Source organism: Gobio gobio (genome assembly GCF_949357685.1).
Source record: "Gobio gobio genome assembly, chromosome: 11".
Lineage (NCBI taxonomy): Eukaryota > Metazoa > Chordata > Actinopteri > Cypriniformes > Gobionidae > Gobio > Gobio gobio.
Genome location: NC_137104.1, coordinates 9,035,042 through 9,048,650, shown reverse-complemented (window position 1 = coordinate 9,048,650; position 13,609 = coordinate 9,035,042). Strand labels below are relative to the sequence as shown.

The 13,609-nt window shown below is 35.4% G+C and overlaps 1 protein-coding gene across 1 annotated transcript in view; it reads left to right on the top strand.

Moving 5' to 3' along the window:
* The first annotated feature begins 627 nt into the window (after positions 1 to 627).
* casd1 (CAS1 domain containing 1) overlaps positions 628 to 13,609 on the top strand; it is a 30,117-nt gene continuing 17,135 nt past the window's right edge. Inside the window, exons 1-7 of the mRNA XM_079828828.1 lie at positions 628 to 1,655; positions 7,061 to 7,157; positions 7,246 to 7,366; positions 8,529 to 8,567; positions 8,694 to 8,756; positions 8,847 to 8,891; positions 8,970 to 9,093. Coding sequence (XP_079684954.1) covers positions 1,349 to 1,655; positions 7,061 to 7,157; positions 7,246 to 7,366; positions 8,529 to 8,567; positions 8,694 to 8,756; positions 8,847 to 8,891; positions 8,970 to 9,093 — 796 coding nt within the window. The 5' untranslated portion in view covers positions 628 to 1,348. The remainder of the gene's footprint in view (positions 1,656 to 7,060; positions 7,158 to 7,245; positions 7,367 to 8,528; positions 8,568 to 8,693; positions 8,757 to 8,846; positions 8,892 to 8,969; positions 9,094 to 13,609) is intronic.

Genomic DNA, 13,609 nt, shown 5'->3' with positions numbered 1-13,609 from the left:
TTGGGGCACTTTTTTCCCATTACAGTGACTGGGATTATATTAAACCGTTATATTGGTGCAGAATTGAGTATGTGTATTTTGTAAAACATTTACAACTGTTTTTATCATTCCTGTTACAGTACACAGGAACTATTGAACAGACATTTAGATTTTTTTTTAAAGTTATTTAAACAAATCTAAATGTGTAAATAAAACTCTGTAAAAACTATAACACTATAAGCGTGTCCCATCGAGTAATCTAAAGTTCAACACACACTTGAGGTCTTCACACCCACTTGAATATTTGGAAAAAACAGGACATACGTCATGCAAGTAGACAAGTGCAAAGATCTCAAGTGTGGGTACTGGGAACGGCCTGATGTATGAAGTCCCGCTTCTTGCCAGAAGACGGCGTCCACAGCACTTCTGGGGCTCAGTGTTTTTTCCGAGTGGTGCTCGCTCCACCTCTGTGGATGCAATGGGTAGACTAGAGTTAGTCCAGCTCCACCTCTGTGGACCTAATGGGTGGAGCTTGGCCTAATTATGTTTAGGGATAGGGTTCGGGTGTGGCTTGACCTTCAAGTTCACCCATTTGTTTTCACATACTCCTACAGGAGGGAGGAAATGAGGGCAATGTTTAATACAGTCATGATTTTATTACATGGGCAGGGCTAGTGGTACTAAAGAATACAGATAAAATCAAATTGGCTTCTTCAGCGCCTCTGTCTTGGATAATTACTGGATTTAACTTGGTGGGAGCCACATAATTTATATTACTTAATTCATGCAGGTTTACTTTGTTCTTGTCTTTAAGAAACTATGGTTCTAACAGTTATTGAATTGTATTTAATAGTAATGGAATCATAAAAAACTATTATATGTCAGTTGGTTAGTATCATATAAGAATGAGTTAACTTAGAATGGTGGTAGTTCTGTTTGTGTAGCTATTAGATCATCTTGAAATGTTTGTTCGACAATTTTATAATTGACGAGCAAGTTTACACCCTTAGCAACTATGTTTGGCATTATACTCGATTTGCATAACACAACATTTAACTTAGTCCCGTCCAGAACAACTTGATGTGCAACATAGCGAGCTCAAGAAAGCATTATCTGTGTTCTTCGCCCTGCAGATGAGAAAAGAGAGGGACGAGTCAATATAGCAAATACATATTGTTTGTCTTGATCAAACAACTTATTGGATGTTAACCGCACATTTAGCAGTTCAGGAAATAGAGGGGAAAGTGTTCGGTCAGCTTAACAAGTGTAGCAGGACAGTGAAAAGTAATAAAGAAACTAAAGGAGCTGTGATAGGAAATCCGGTGATAGTTGGAAGTAATCAGAAGAAAGTAAAACCTGAGAGGTGGATATGAAAGTTGATGCAACCGCAGCATCGGACTCCAATCAACCTGCTCTGCTCGCGACAGCAGAAGCTGAAGCTGAGGTAGCGGCAGACGCGGGAAGCGGGCACGCGCCGCTCGGCTCTGCCTTCGTCAGCTCAGCCGCAGCTCGTCTGTCTGCCTGTTGTCATGGAGGAGCCAAGATGGCGGTCCTGGCCTATAGCCTAGGCAAACGGGAAATAAATCAGTATTTCAGCATAAAAAATGCTAAGTTGCTGTCTGTCGCCGCCGTCATCCTTCTCACTGTGTTTCACTCGGTTTCTCGACATTATGGAGGTAAGTGTTTGTGTAGCGTTGTGTGAGAAAGAGCTGCGTGTTTGTGTTAGCATCGATGCTAAAGCTGTCACTCAGTGTTTTCAGTCAGCGTGCGCGCGTGTCTGTCACTGCTAGATGCAGCTTTGCTCGTGCAAACTAAATTAAATTGTGACCGCTTTGTTAAAACTGGTGTCTAATTGGGTGCACTTTTATTACTAAGCACGTTTAATCTGTCAAAGACTTTAGCTAATCAATAACAGAGCAACGCTCTAATCAGGGCTGTCGCCCAGCAGGTAACGTTAAAGCCTGCCTGTCATCATCGTTGCATTTCCAGTTAGCCTTGGGTTTTTTTTATTGTGTTTTCTTTGACGCATAGCGCCAAATAGGCTACACCAACCTTTTTTCTTATTTTTTTTATTTATTTTTTTATATACAGTGCTACATCTCATGCGTGTCTAATGCTCCCAAATAGATAAGTAGTTAGTTAACTACATTTTGAAATCCATTGACTTGTTTGTAGTATTCTCAACTTCAAGTCTATTTCAGTAACTTCAGTAAAGTTTATAGGTCGAGTTACAGTAATCCATGGTTGATCGTTAATCTAGTCCTGGCATGCTGTGCCTTATATTGAAGCATAGCACTGTTCTTAGATTAGATTAGATTAGATTAGATTAGATTCAACTTTATTGTCATTACACAAGTACAAGGCAACGAAATGAAGTTTAGGTCTAACCAGAAGTGCAATAGCAGCAAGTGCAGGATATACAACGTTTGCATAAGTGCAGGACATGGATATGTACTGAATATATATAAATATATCTATAAATAGAGAGATGGTTATTACTATAAACAGAATTTACAGGTGAATATGTACAGTGAATAAATATACAAATGGCTATTAATATAAACAGAATTTACAGGTGGATATGTACTATGAATATAATATACAGATGGCTATTACTATAAACAGAATTTACAGGTGGATATGTACTATGAATATAATATACAGATGGCTATTACTATAAACAGAATTTACAGGTGAATATGTACTATGAATATAATATACAGATGGCTATTACTATAAACAGAATTTACAGGTGGATATGTACTATGAATATAATATACAGATGGCTATTACTATAAACAGAATTTACAGGTGAATATGTACTATGAATATAATATACAGATGGCTATTACTATAAACAGAATTTACAGGTGGATATGTACTATGAATATAATATACAGATGGCTATTACTATAAACAGAATTTACAGGTGAATATGTACTATGAATATAATATACAGATGGCTATTACTATAAACAGAATTTACAGGTGGATATGTACTATGAATATAATATACAGATGGCTATTACTATAAACAGAATTTACAGGTGAATATGTACTATGAATATAATATACAGATGGCTATTACTATAAACAGAATTTACAGGTGGATATGTACTATGAATATAATATACAGATGGCTATTACTATAAACAGAATTTACAGGTGAATATGTACAGTGAATAAATATACAGATGGTTATTACAATAAACAGAATTTACAGGTGAATATGTACAGTGAAATATACAGATGGCTATTACTATAAACAGAATTTACAGGTGGATATGTACTATGAATATAATATACAGATGGCTATTACTATAAACAGAATTTTACAGATAGAGGTATACAATGGTTTTTTACAATGGAAACCAATTATTGGTTTCATCTTAATATTTAGACGTGTTCAATTGCTAATATTATGCTATCTCGGGATTGTGCAGTCAGTGCATATTTGTTTAAACAAAGCCAGATGAGCTCTTCTAAAAATTATATTTTTTTATGGTTTATACAATTTACTTACTGTATATTTAAAATGATCTGAAATACAAATGAAATGCAGTTTTGCATCTATAATAAAGGAATTAAAGAAACAACTTTCCCCTCTTTGGACTGGCTAGACCAGTATTTCAAATTCATTGGTATGATATTAAAAAATATCCTGTTATCGAACATGCTGGAGGAGAAAGATTGAAAGTGAAAAAATCTTATATTTTAAAATGTAATGCTTTCCTGTGAAGCAATCTTCAGTCTTCAGTGACTGTCAGATCATCCGTCAGAAATCATTTCAATATGCTGGTTTGCTGCTTAGGAAACATTTATTATTATCAATGTAGCAAACTGTTGTGCTGTTTAATATTTTGCGATGCATTTTTTTTCAGGATTTTTTTGATATAAAAAGTTCTAAAGAACAGCATTTTTTTGAATAGAATTTTTAACAGTGCAAAAGTATTTACTGTCACATTTGATCAATTGAAAATGGAGGACCACAAGTCTCACAGAAATAGTAATAAAGCATTTCATGAATTGATTTTATTGTAATAGTACAATAAAAATAGACATTAATAAATTTGCTTACAATTAATTAATTAATTAATTAATTAATCAATCTATAAATAAATAGACTCACTTGTAAGTAATTCATTTCTTGGCTTTTTAATGGGCAATAAAAGCAGTAATTATAAAAATAATTTATAAATAAAATATAAATTCATCAATAAATGGTTCAAATTAAAAAGGGATTTACAAAAAACAACATAAAACACTCAATAAGTACAGCATTAAATACATTACATTAATGCATTTGTGAATAAATAGTGGAATTTCAAATAAATGCAATTTAAAAAGGGAAATTAGTAAATGGATTCAAATTTTAGTCAGGCAATTAAAAGGGCAATTCCGTTAGCCATTTGCATTTCTCTATCACCTTCTCTTTTTCACATCAATCACATACGTCTGCAGTCTGCACATGACTTGCCTGGTGATTGCAATCAGAGAGCTTGTTAAATCCATCCTACCACGGCTAATTTGCATTGTTTTACCTCGTTTCACCAGCGCAAGGCCCAAAATGTCACATAAATGCTAAACAGAGAGGCTAAAAGGAGAAGCTAAATGATTAATGCTGGGAACACATTAACTGGTTGTTATCGCAGAATAAACCCAGATAGGCTGATCAAGACTCAGACGCGAAGCGACAGAGGGATTCAGGTCTTGCGTCACTCTGAAGGGGTTTATTCTGCGATAACAACCGCAGTGTTTCCCCTACAATGTATTCACAGCGGCGCAGCGCTGGATTTTCAGCGCCAGTGCAAAATCTTCACATGATCTCGACATTCACTTACACTGTACGAGAGAGAGAGAACTAAACAAAAATGTAGCCTGCTTCCACTTACACAATATCACATTAATCTTATTTTATTTTCGCTTCCAAGGATTAAAAAAAGAAGATATGAGGTAAACTATTATAAACTATGCTCGCGCATCATCTAGCATAACTTCCTTCCCTTCATAGTGCGCGCTGTCATTTCTCCCCAAACATGCCTTTAACGTCAGATTCAGCACAATCTGTGATTGTTGTCAAATGCACTCTTCACTTTGGCTAAATTGCAGAACGTGTTTGATTAAATGAAAAGCACAATAATCCGCGCAATACACGTTGTTTCCGAGTTCAAGGCGGGTGTGTGTGTGTGTGTGTGTGTGTGTGTGTGTGTGTACGCACGCTGCGAAACGGACCGACTTGCACATAATGCAACATTATGCTTCGTGTGCGCGACTAAACCATCAAATACACAACAAAATAGCCTATATCTCAAAATGACAGGCTTGGAGAGTATTCACTTAAACACAGTTTAGCTTAAATGGGCGTAAATAGTTGGGAGAAATAAATGGGAGAATGATATTAGATCTGCGTCTTAAAGGGGCGGCATCTAATAAACCTGGTGACGATTGAGCCATTAATGTGAATCAAACAACAAAAGGCAAAGAGAAAATTACTTGCAGCTCTTGTATATGTGATGCTCTTAAAATGCTTATGCTCTTTTTTTTTTTTTTTTTACATTTTTATTAATCATATATATTTGATTCATAAAAAGGTAAAAAAAAAAAAAACATGTAATAATGTTTCACAATATTAGCCTACTGGGTTTTTTTTTTCAGTATTTTTGATTAAATAAATGCAGGCTTGATAAGCATGAGACTTTTTGCAAAAACATAAAATAGTATCCAAACACTATTTTTTTATTTATTTTTTTACATATTGCCCCTTTCTTACATTTGAGCCCTTGCCCCTTAGGAACTTTTTGCACGTCCCTGTAGGTTATTGAAGTAAAATAGGATATAAGCTAGTCACCTTTTAAACTAATGAAAAGCTTAATTTTGATTTTAATGTTCAAAATGTCTATTTCTATCCACAAAACTTGCCAGAAGTCATGGTTTAAGATTTAAAAAAAAATACATATATTTATTCCGGAGGTGCATGCCCCCGGACCCCCCGACGCGTGGCTTGGTAACAACCTCCGGCATGTAACAGCACCGCTGCTGGAAAAATTTCTAGGGTAAACACTGAACCGGCTGGATGTACATTATATCGCTTGAAAATGAAAATTAGCCCATGATTTACTCACCCTCAAGTCATCTTAGGTGTATATGACATTCTTCTTTCAGACGAATAAAATTATATTAAGTTTTATTAAAAAAGTCCTGGCTAATCCAAGCTTTATAATAGCAGTAATTGTAGCTCTGTCCATAAGTCCATAAAAAATGCATCTGTCCGTCAAATAACGTGCTCCACACGGCTCCGGCGGGTTAATAAAGGCCTTCTGAAGTGAATCGATGCGTTTGTGTAAGAAAAATATCCATATTTAAAACTTTATAAAGTAAAGTTCTGACCGTGAAACCCTTGAAGTCTTCCATTGTAACCCGTGGCGGTTAAGTGTTTTTCAGTCACAAGATGGCGCCAGACAGTCAATGACAGCGGAGTGACAGGTTAAGCATATAAGTAGTACCGGTCAAGATAACTCGTAGTACCTGGATGAGCGGTGTGTTATTCACTTTGGCCATTGTTATCTAGGAATAACATACCGCTGGAATGCGCGATTTGAAAATCAGAAAATTAAAACGGCTTGATTATTGAGTGTTCAGGCTTTTTGAGGATTAAAAAATTCATCATTGTAGGGTGGTTGTGTCAAACACTGCAAAGACACATTTATATGCAAACATATTGTTTTTTTATAAATCCCTTTTTAATTTGAATAATTTATTGATGGATTTAAATTTCATTTTATAAATTATTTTTATAATTACTGCTTTTATTGCCCATTAAAAAAAATCAAATATTGAATTGTTTAGCAATTTAGTCTATTTATTTATAGATTAAATGACTAATTTGAAAATATTTTTATTGTACAATTAGTTATTAGTTAATTAAATGCTTTATTAGGCTACTATTTCCATGACACTTGTTGTCCTCCATACATTGAAGGCATTCTTGCTGAATAACAGAATTTCTTTAACAAAGAAATTAAATCAACCCTTTCCTGATTTTGGTTTATTCACTATCATTATGTGTTATGTTTTTTTTCAGGCGGGGACACATGTGACTGGCTTTTATCCAGTGGACGTTTTTTAGGGGACAATGTATGGCAGCCCTATGGCTGTATGTTACACAAGTACAAAAGCACGTAAGTCATGTTGTCATTGTCAATGTACATAAATAATGAATGACGTAGATATGTGGGCTGGAATTTACAGTCTTTTGTTGTCTTTCAGTGAAGCAAAGTTTTGCCTCAGAGAGAAGAGAATAGCTTTTGTAGGTGACTCTAGAATACGTCAGCTCTTCTATTCTTTCATTAAAATGATGAATCCTGAGGTGAAAGAAGTTGGAAACAAGGTTTGTTACTATTCATTTCAGTAACTTTTGGTTAACTGTACTTCAAACCAGAGTAAAACTCAAAGTAGTGTTTTGTTGGATGGCCAAGCAATTGTGAGTTTAATACTTGCGCCAGTCAAAGGCTGTATTTAAATAAAAAGGAAAGGGTGTAATTGTTCCTGTTTACCACAAGATTACCTCTGGTTTTTCAAAATATGCCTCAGTCAAAAGCAGTTGTTTATAGACGTTAACCGGCATGCAATAATGTTTTACCTTTTTTTTTCTTTTTTTTTTCAAAAAAAATAAAAAAAATAAATTAAGACTTTTGTTAGACATGATTTATTTATTAAAAGTAAAAGTTTATGATAATAGACCCTTTTCTCAGACTGTGATGACGCGTTTTAACGGTCATCAATATCGTAAATCCTTAAAAAAAAAAAATTTTTTTTTTATGTATGTACATTTATAACACTAGTACTTTGTATTATATTAATTTTGCATCAAATTACAAACCGCTGCTGTGAGGGTGTTTCTAATATTTCTTCTATGGGAGTGAAAATGAACATATTTCTCTCTTTTGACTGCCGTTTTTTTTCCCTCTTTTTGAAAGTTGTGAAAACACTATTGTGGCGTTTTCTTTTGCTCTTCAAGCAAATGGGCACACACAAAATATTTAATGTATTCTCTCATTCACAACTATAATATTTAACCCAACTATGACGACTTCCTCTCTGAGAAACCCGGAAATGTGAAAAGGGTCTATGGGGTTACTAATTTATGTCGACCCATACTTGATGTAAGATAAAATAACTTTTTTAGGCCACTGATGTGACTGGAGTCATGTCATTTGACATGATTTAAAATCGCAATGAAATCAAAATTAACCATTCTTTTTGTTTTTTAATGAAAGTTGTAGTGTTTATGAGTTATTTATCCGTGCCTCATAATCTTTAATATTTTTTATATATATATATTATATATTTGTAATTATATTTGTAAAATGTTTTAATATTTATTTTCAAAATTAATAAGGATAATGCATTTTATAAATGTATAATGCATTTAATGCTAATCCTTTATCATAAATGTACTGTAGATAACTGAAATAACGGTTATAAATATGTCTTTTATTATGAGTACATTTATATATTTTTTTTCCTGTTTTTATCAATTGTTTCTCCAGCATGAAAACATCCCCTTTATAGATGGTGATTCCACTGTGGTAAGTATTTTAATTAGTTGTTTCAGGTGAAGCAGAAAGTTTCATTTCATATTCAAGACTTGATCCATCATAGTTATTGATTGCTAAATAACAACTCAAAATGTGTTACATATGCTTATCTTTTAGGACTTCCTTTGGTATGCAGAAGTGAACAATTCCTTAAAGGAGCAGCTGATGTTATGGACAGAGGTAAAGACTATTAAATTGTACTGGATGCAAAATAGGCTGGTTTTTAAATCAAAGGCTTAAGAGTCTTGCCTCACCTCTTGATAATTATAGGGTTCTGCTTCCAAACCACATGTCATCATCATCGGTGCTGCTACGGTGAGTTCCTGTTTACAGTCATGATGGCTTCAGTTGCTCTTGTTGAAAATCAATATAATGACTGATGTTTTTCAACAGTGGTCCATTAAATTGCACAACGGCAAGAGTGAAGCACTCGTTCAGTACAAAGCAAACCTCACAGCTATATCAGACACACTGGAAAAACTAGCTGAGCACAGTGAAGTCTATTGGGTTCTGCAAGGTGAGTTTCGAAACAACAACATTTATTTATGAAGCACATTTAAACACAATATGGATTGATCGTACAGCACGTACAGAGTACAAAGCAAATCTACACAAAAATAGTGACAGGTTTCAAACGCTAAAGAATAAAAATACGATTTAAAGGAGTCATATAATGCCATTTTTTTACAAGTTAATATGATTCTTTAGTGTCTAATTAAAAGTTTGTAATATACTTTAATTAAAAATTCTCATTAGTATTGTAAGAAAACACAAATTTTACCTGGTCAAAAACGTCTCTGTTTTCAACAAGCCATTTCAGTGCATGCGCATTTACATGATAATGAGCTTTGCTCACCCCGCCCCTCTGTTCTGTGGGGCGTTTTGACGCGTGGAGTGTTGCCTTGACAACAGTTGAAGGTATATTTTCGATAAATAATGGCAATGGGAGTCTCTGAGGACACATCTGTGCAACCGTATCAAAATGAACCGGAGTCGGACCCGGAACAAGATGTCGGCCCAATGAAGTTAGAACAGGACGTTTCTGAATGGTTGGTTAACGTAATGTCATTTTGATCTATCTTTGTATACTGGCTAGGGTTGGGTACCAAACTCTGTACTTTTAAGGGCACCGACCGAATTACGTCGGTACTACCGAGTACCGATTCACATTAAATCAATCGGTACCAAATTTCGGTACCTGAGAACCAGTGGCGGTTCTAGACCACGGTAACTATGGGGGCCAGGCAGGGGCCACTTGTGCTTTTAGGGGGCACACGTTAACATTTATCTTAACCAGTAGATAATTAGGTAGTTCACCTGAAAATTCTATCACCATTTACTCACCCCCATGTCGTTCCAAATAGGACTTTCTTATGTTGAACACATTTTATTTATAACTTATAACATTTATAACTTATTTATTTTATTAAACTGTTGTATAAGATCAGTAGGCCTATCGCATTTGCACTCATGCTATTCTGGGTAGAAAAACAGAACTTGTGTGATATTGCACTCGTTACTCATGTTATATTGCTTAGTCTATATCATGATGTAAATGTGAGGGCGTTTTCACACTGGCAGTTTAGTTTGAATAATTGGTAATGTGAAAGTTGTCATGCGGACCCAGGTGAGCTGAGCTCAGGGGAACTGAATTCGAGACTGCCTGAAGGAGGTAGTCTGAGCTCGGTTGCGCAAATTGCGCTCGAGCTGTGCTGCGATTCATGGGAATTTGAAAGCAACAAGCTAATACGACTAGCGGGCCAGTGGCGGACCACTGGAGGCAAAGTTGGCGGCCCACCGGGGGCCCGCTGGCATTTTGCTCATCGTTTTCCTAGCGGACCACCGGCGGCAGCCACCACTTTTCCGACAGTGGTCCGCTACCGAGCCGCTGGTTTATAATAAATGTTTTCTGGCCACCCACGGACGATCCACTGGTCATATGATTCACAACTGGGTAATTATAGTTAGATCCAATATAATAATATTTAATGCAATAATGAATCAAAAACAAAGTACACAACTGCTAATAACCATTGTATATGTATTTTTTTGGATAGAGGCAACACAAATGCGTAGCTAAACAAATGGAAATAAACATAAAATAACTATAAACATTATGATAGCCTATTCAAAATATGTACTTTTGTTAATATATATATATATATATATATATATATATATATATATATATATATATATATATATATATATATATATATATATATATATATATATATATATATATATATATATATATATATATATATATATATATATATATAAACAGGATACATAAGACTGTATTATATATTATAAGATTAAGACTCGGGTGCGCAAGAAAAGTAACCTGCGCATGCATTTTATCAGATGACGGTGTATTTAGTTCAATACAACACATGTGTAAGGGATGATAGTGTTGATGATTTACCTTGGATACGAGCGAGAGGGAGCCTGCGGTGTATTCGCGGTGTAGAACGCGCTCTGACGCGGACCACAACAAACGTGCCCAGTGTAAAAACGCTCTGAGTCTAAAACTCAAACAGGGGCATTTCTGCCGCATATCTTGAATTTTATGGACATTCTGGCACTGAAATGGTTTGGTTAACGACATTCTAACAATACAGGTTTTGGAACAACACGAGGGTGAGTTACATTAGGTGTTTTTATTTTCTTTTAGGGGGAACTAACCCTTTATTTTATTCCCAGATTATTGAAAGTCTTTTATTTGGCCATGTACTGTATCACTCGATCTGCAGTCTCTACACGTGAAGTAAAATCATTTCAAGTTCATTTATTTATTTGAAAAGTAATGTATCTGTAATATGATCATGCATGCTCAATTTATAAAAGTAAAACTAAACCATTTATTTTACATGTTTTGTAGCCTACCTGCTCTCTGTTAGCAGACTCTTCGCAAAGTTAGCATAGACATCAAAACAAACATCTAATACTCTATAAGCAACACTGGACAATTGGATAAAATAATATTATTTCTCGCTATATGTGAACAAGACTGAAATTACATTATTCTGTATCTTTTCTCGGGTATGCCTATCTCTGTCATATTCGCACATGAACGGTTCTTTCATTGCGTTGGTCATAATTTATCTTTGGCTGCATCTTCCTAATTCGGAATATGATCAAAGATTACATATGTGGACGTGTTCGGAGAAATTAGCCATTGAAAAAATATATTTTAACTACCAGTAAATGAACGAAATGACTGAATGGAATTCAAAGTCGTCAAGTCAGTAAAATTAATCTCCAGTAGCTATCACTGCTGCGTAAGGGTGCAGTTACATTCAACACAACGTGTATAAAGAGAGCTTATTTTATCTATAATCAAGAGCGTAGCAACCGCTATAGCCCGCGTTTTACAACCATTTGAGCGAATGCAGACTGAGTGACGAATCATTCATAAACAGACATCACATGCGCGCCACAGCGCGCAGCCTCCTCATTGCTTCTCTGCATTGGTTATTGGTTATGACACAATAAAGTGCTCTTTTCATCACACACCGCCACAGCAAAAAACGCATTGTTTGGTGCGATGTGATTCCAAATTTACGGGGGCCAGAGGGGGGGCCAGGCTTGTTGACACGGGGGCACCGGCCCCCCTGGCCACCCCCCTAGAACCGCCACTGCTGAGAACGCATCTGGTGATATAGACTAGTGTCTGTGAATATTAAACCACAAAAAGACTATTTAAATACGAATCCTGTGTGTCTCTGTGCGAATGAATGCCGTAGAAGCGCGGTTTACCACACACACACTCACTATCGCGCTCACTATCACTATGACGGTCGCGTGTTCCCATCTCTGCCATCTCATATGAGGACATGAACGCACGAACGTCATCTCCAGAGCCACTGAGAGTCACTTTGAGTATTTTACCGTGTCATTTGAGAAAAACTACCGTCATATAATAAACACAGAAACTCAAAGGAACGGCAACCCGTCAAACTAAAAGTCCGGTTTATCTTGACAAATACATCACTGTTGAACAGTAGAATTTAGATACGTCTCAATTAATAATACTAACACAAATGTAATAATAATAATCAAAACTTTGTTTTTTAAATAATAAATTAAAAATGTTCTGTTTTAATTTTAACCATATAAAGCTCAGTTGTGCAGCACTTTGTTTGACAAAAAAGTTTAATTATATTAAAAGATACATTAAATTAAGGTCTTATGTCTTCATTTGATTACCAGAAAATACACAGCACATAATTTGTGGGAAATCTTTTCATAGAAATAAAATTAAAAAGAAAAAAATATGGTTGTTTTTATTAATTAAATTTAAGTTCCTAGTAGCCTACTATCTTGTAAATATTACAGTATACAAACATCACAGACAATGGCAGACAGAGACCAGGGCAGCTCTGGCATAATGTCAATAACACTTCTATAAATGACTTACAGGTTATTTATAGTTATTGATGTAAATCCCTAAAGTACCGGAAAAAGGTACCGTTGGGTACCGGTACCGATACCGGTTAAAATGTGAGCGGTACCCAACCCTAATACTGGCAGGGTAGCGTAGTGAGATACGAATGCTATGTGTTTACTGATGTATACGTTAGTTCATTGTTACCACGTTAACTTTATCAACAGCGTACACAGTTTGAAATAACACAATAACCATAATGCGTTGTTCATTATAAACGTGGGATTATGAATTATACTGAGAATGTCATACACAGAAAGCATGCCGTAATGTAACTTACCCTGTAAACTTATCGTGAAGCGTGCAAATGATTTGCAAAGATTAATATAAAGGTTAATAAAACGTTACACTCACTTCTTCTGGAGGTGCAGCAGGAATACGAATAGTTGGTACCGATCCTTTTTTCAGGAGCAGCAGCTTAGCAAAACCTGCTTCATACTGACCCTCGTTTATAAAGCAGTCTGGTGAGAAATGATTCGTGCAAACATGAAAGCATTGACGTTGATCGGGGGGAATATTCCCTTCGAAAACAAAACTCAGCCACTGCGTCTTCAGCTGTTCGGATTTAGGAACATCAAAATGA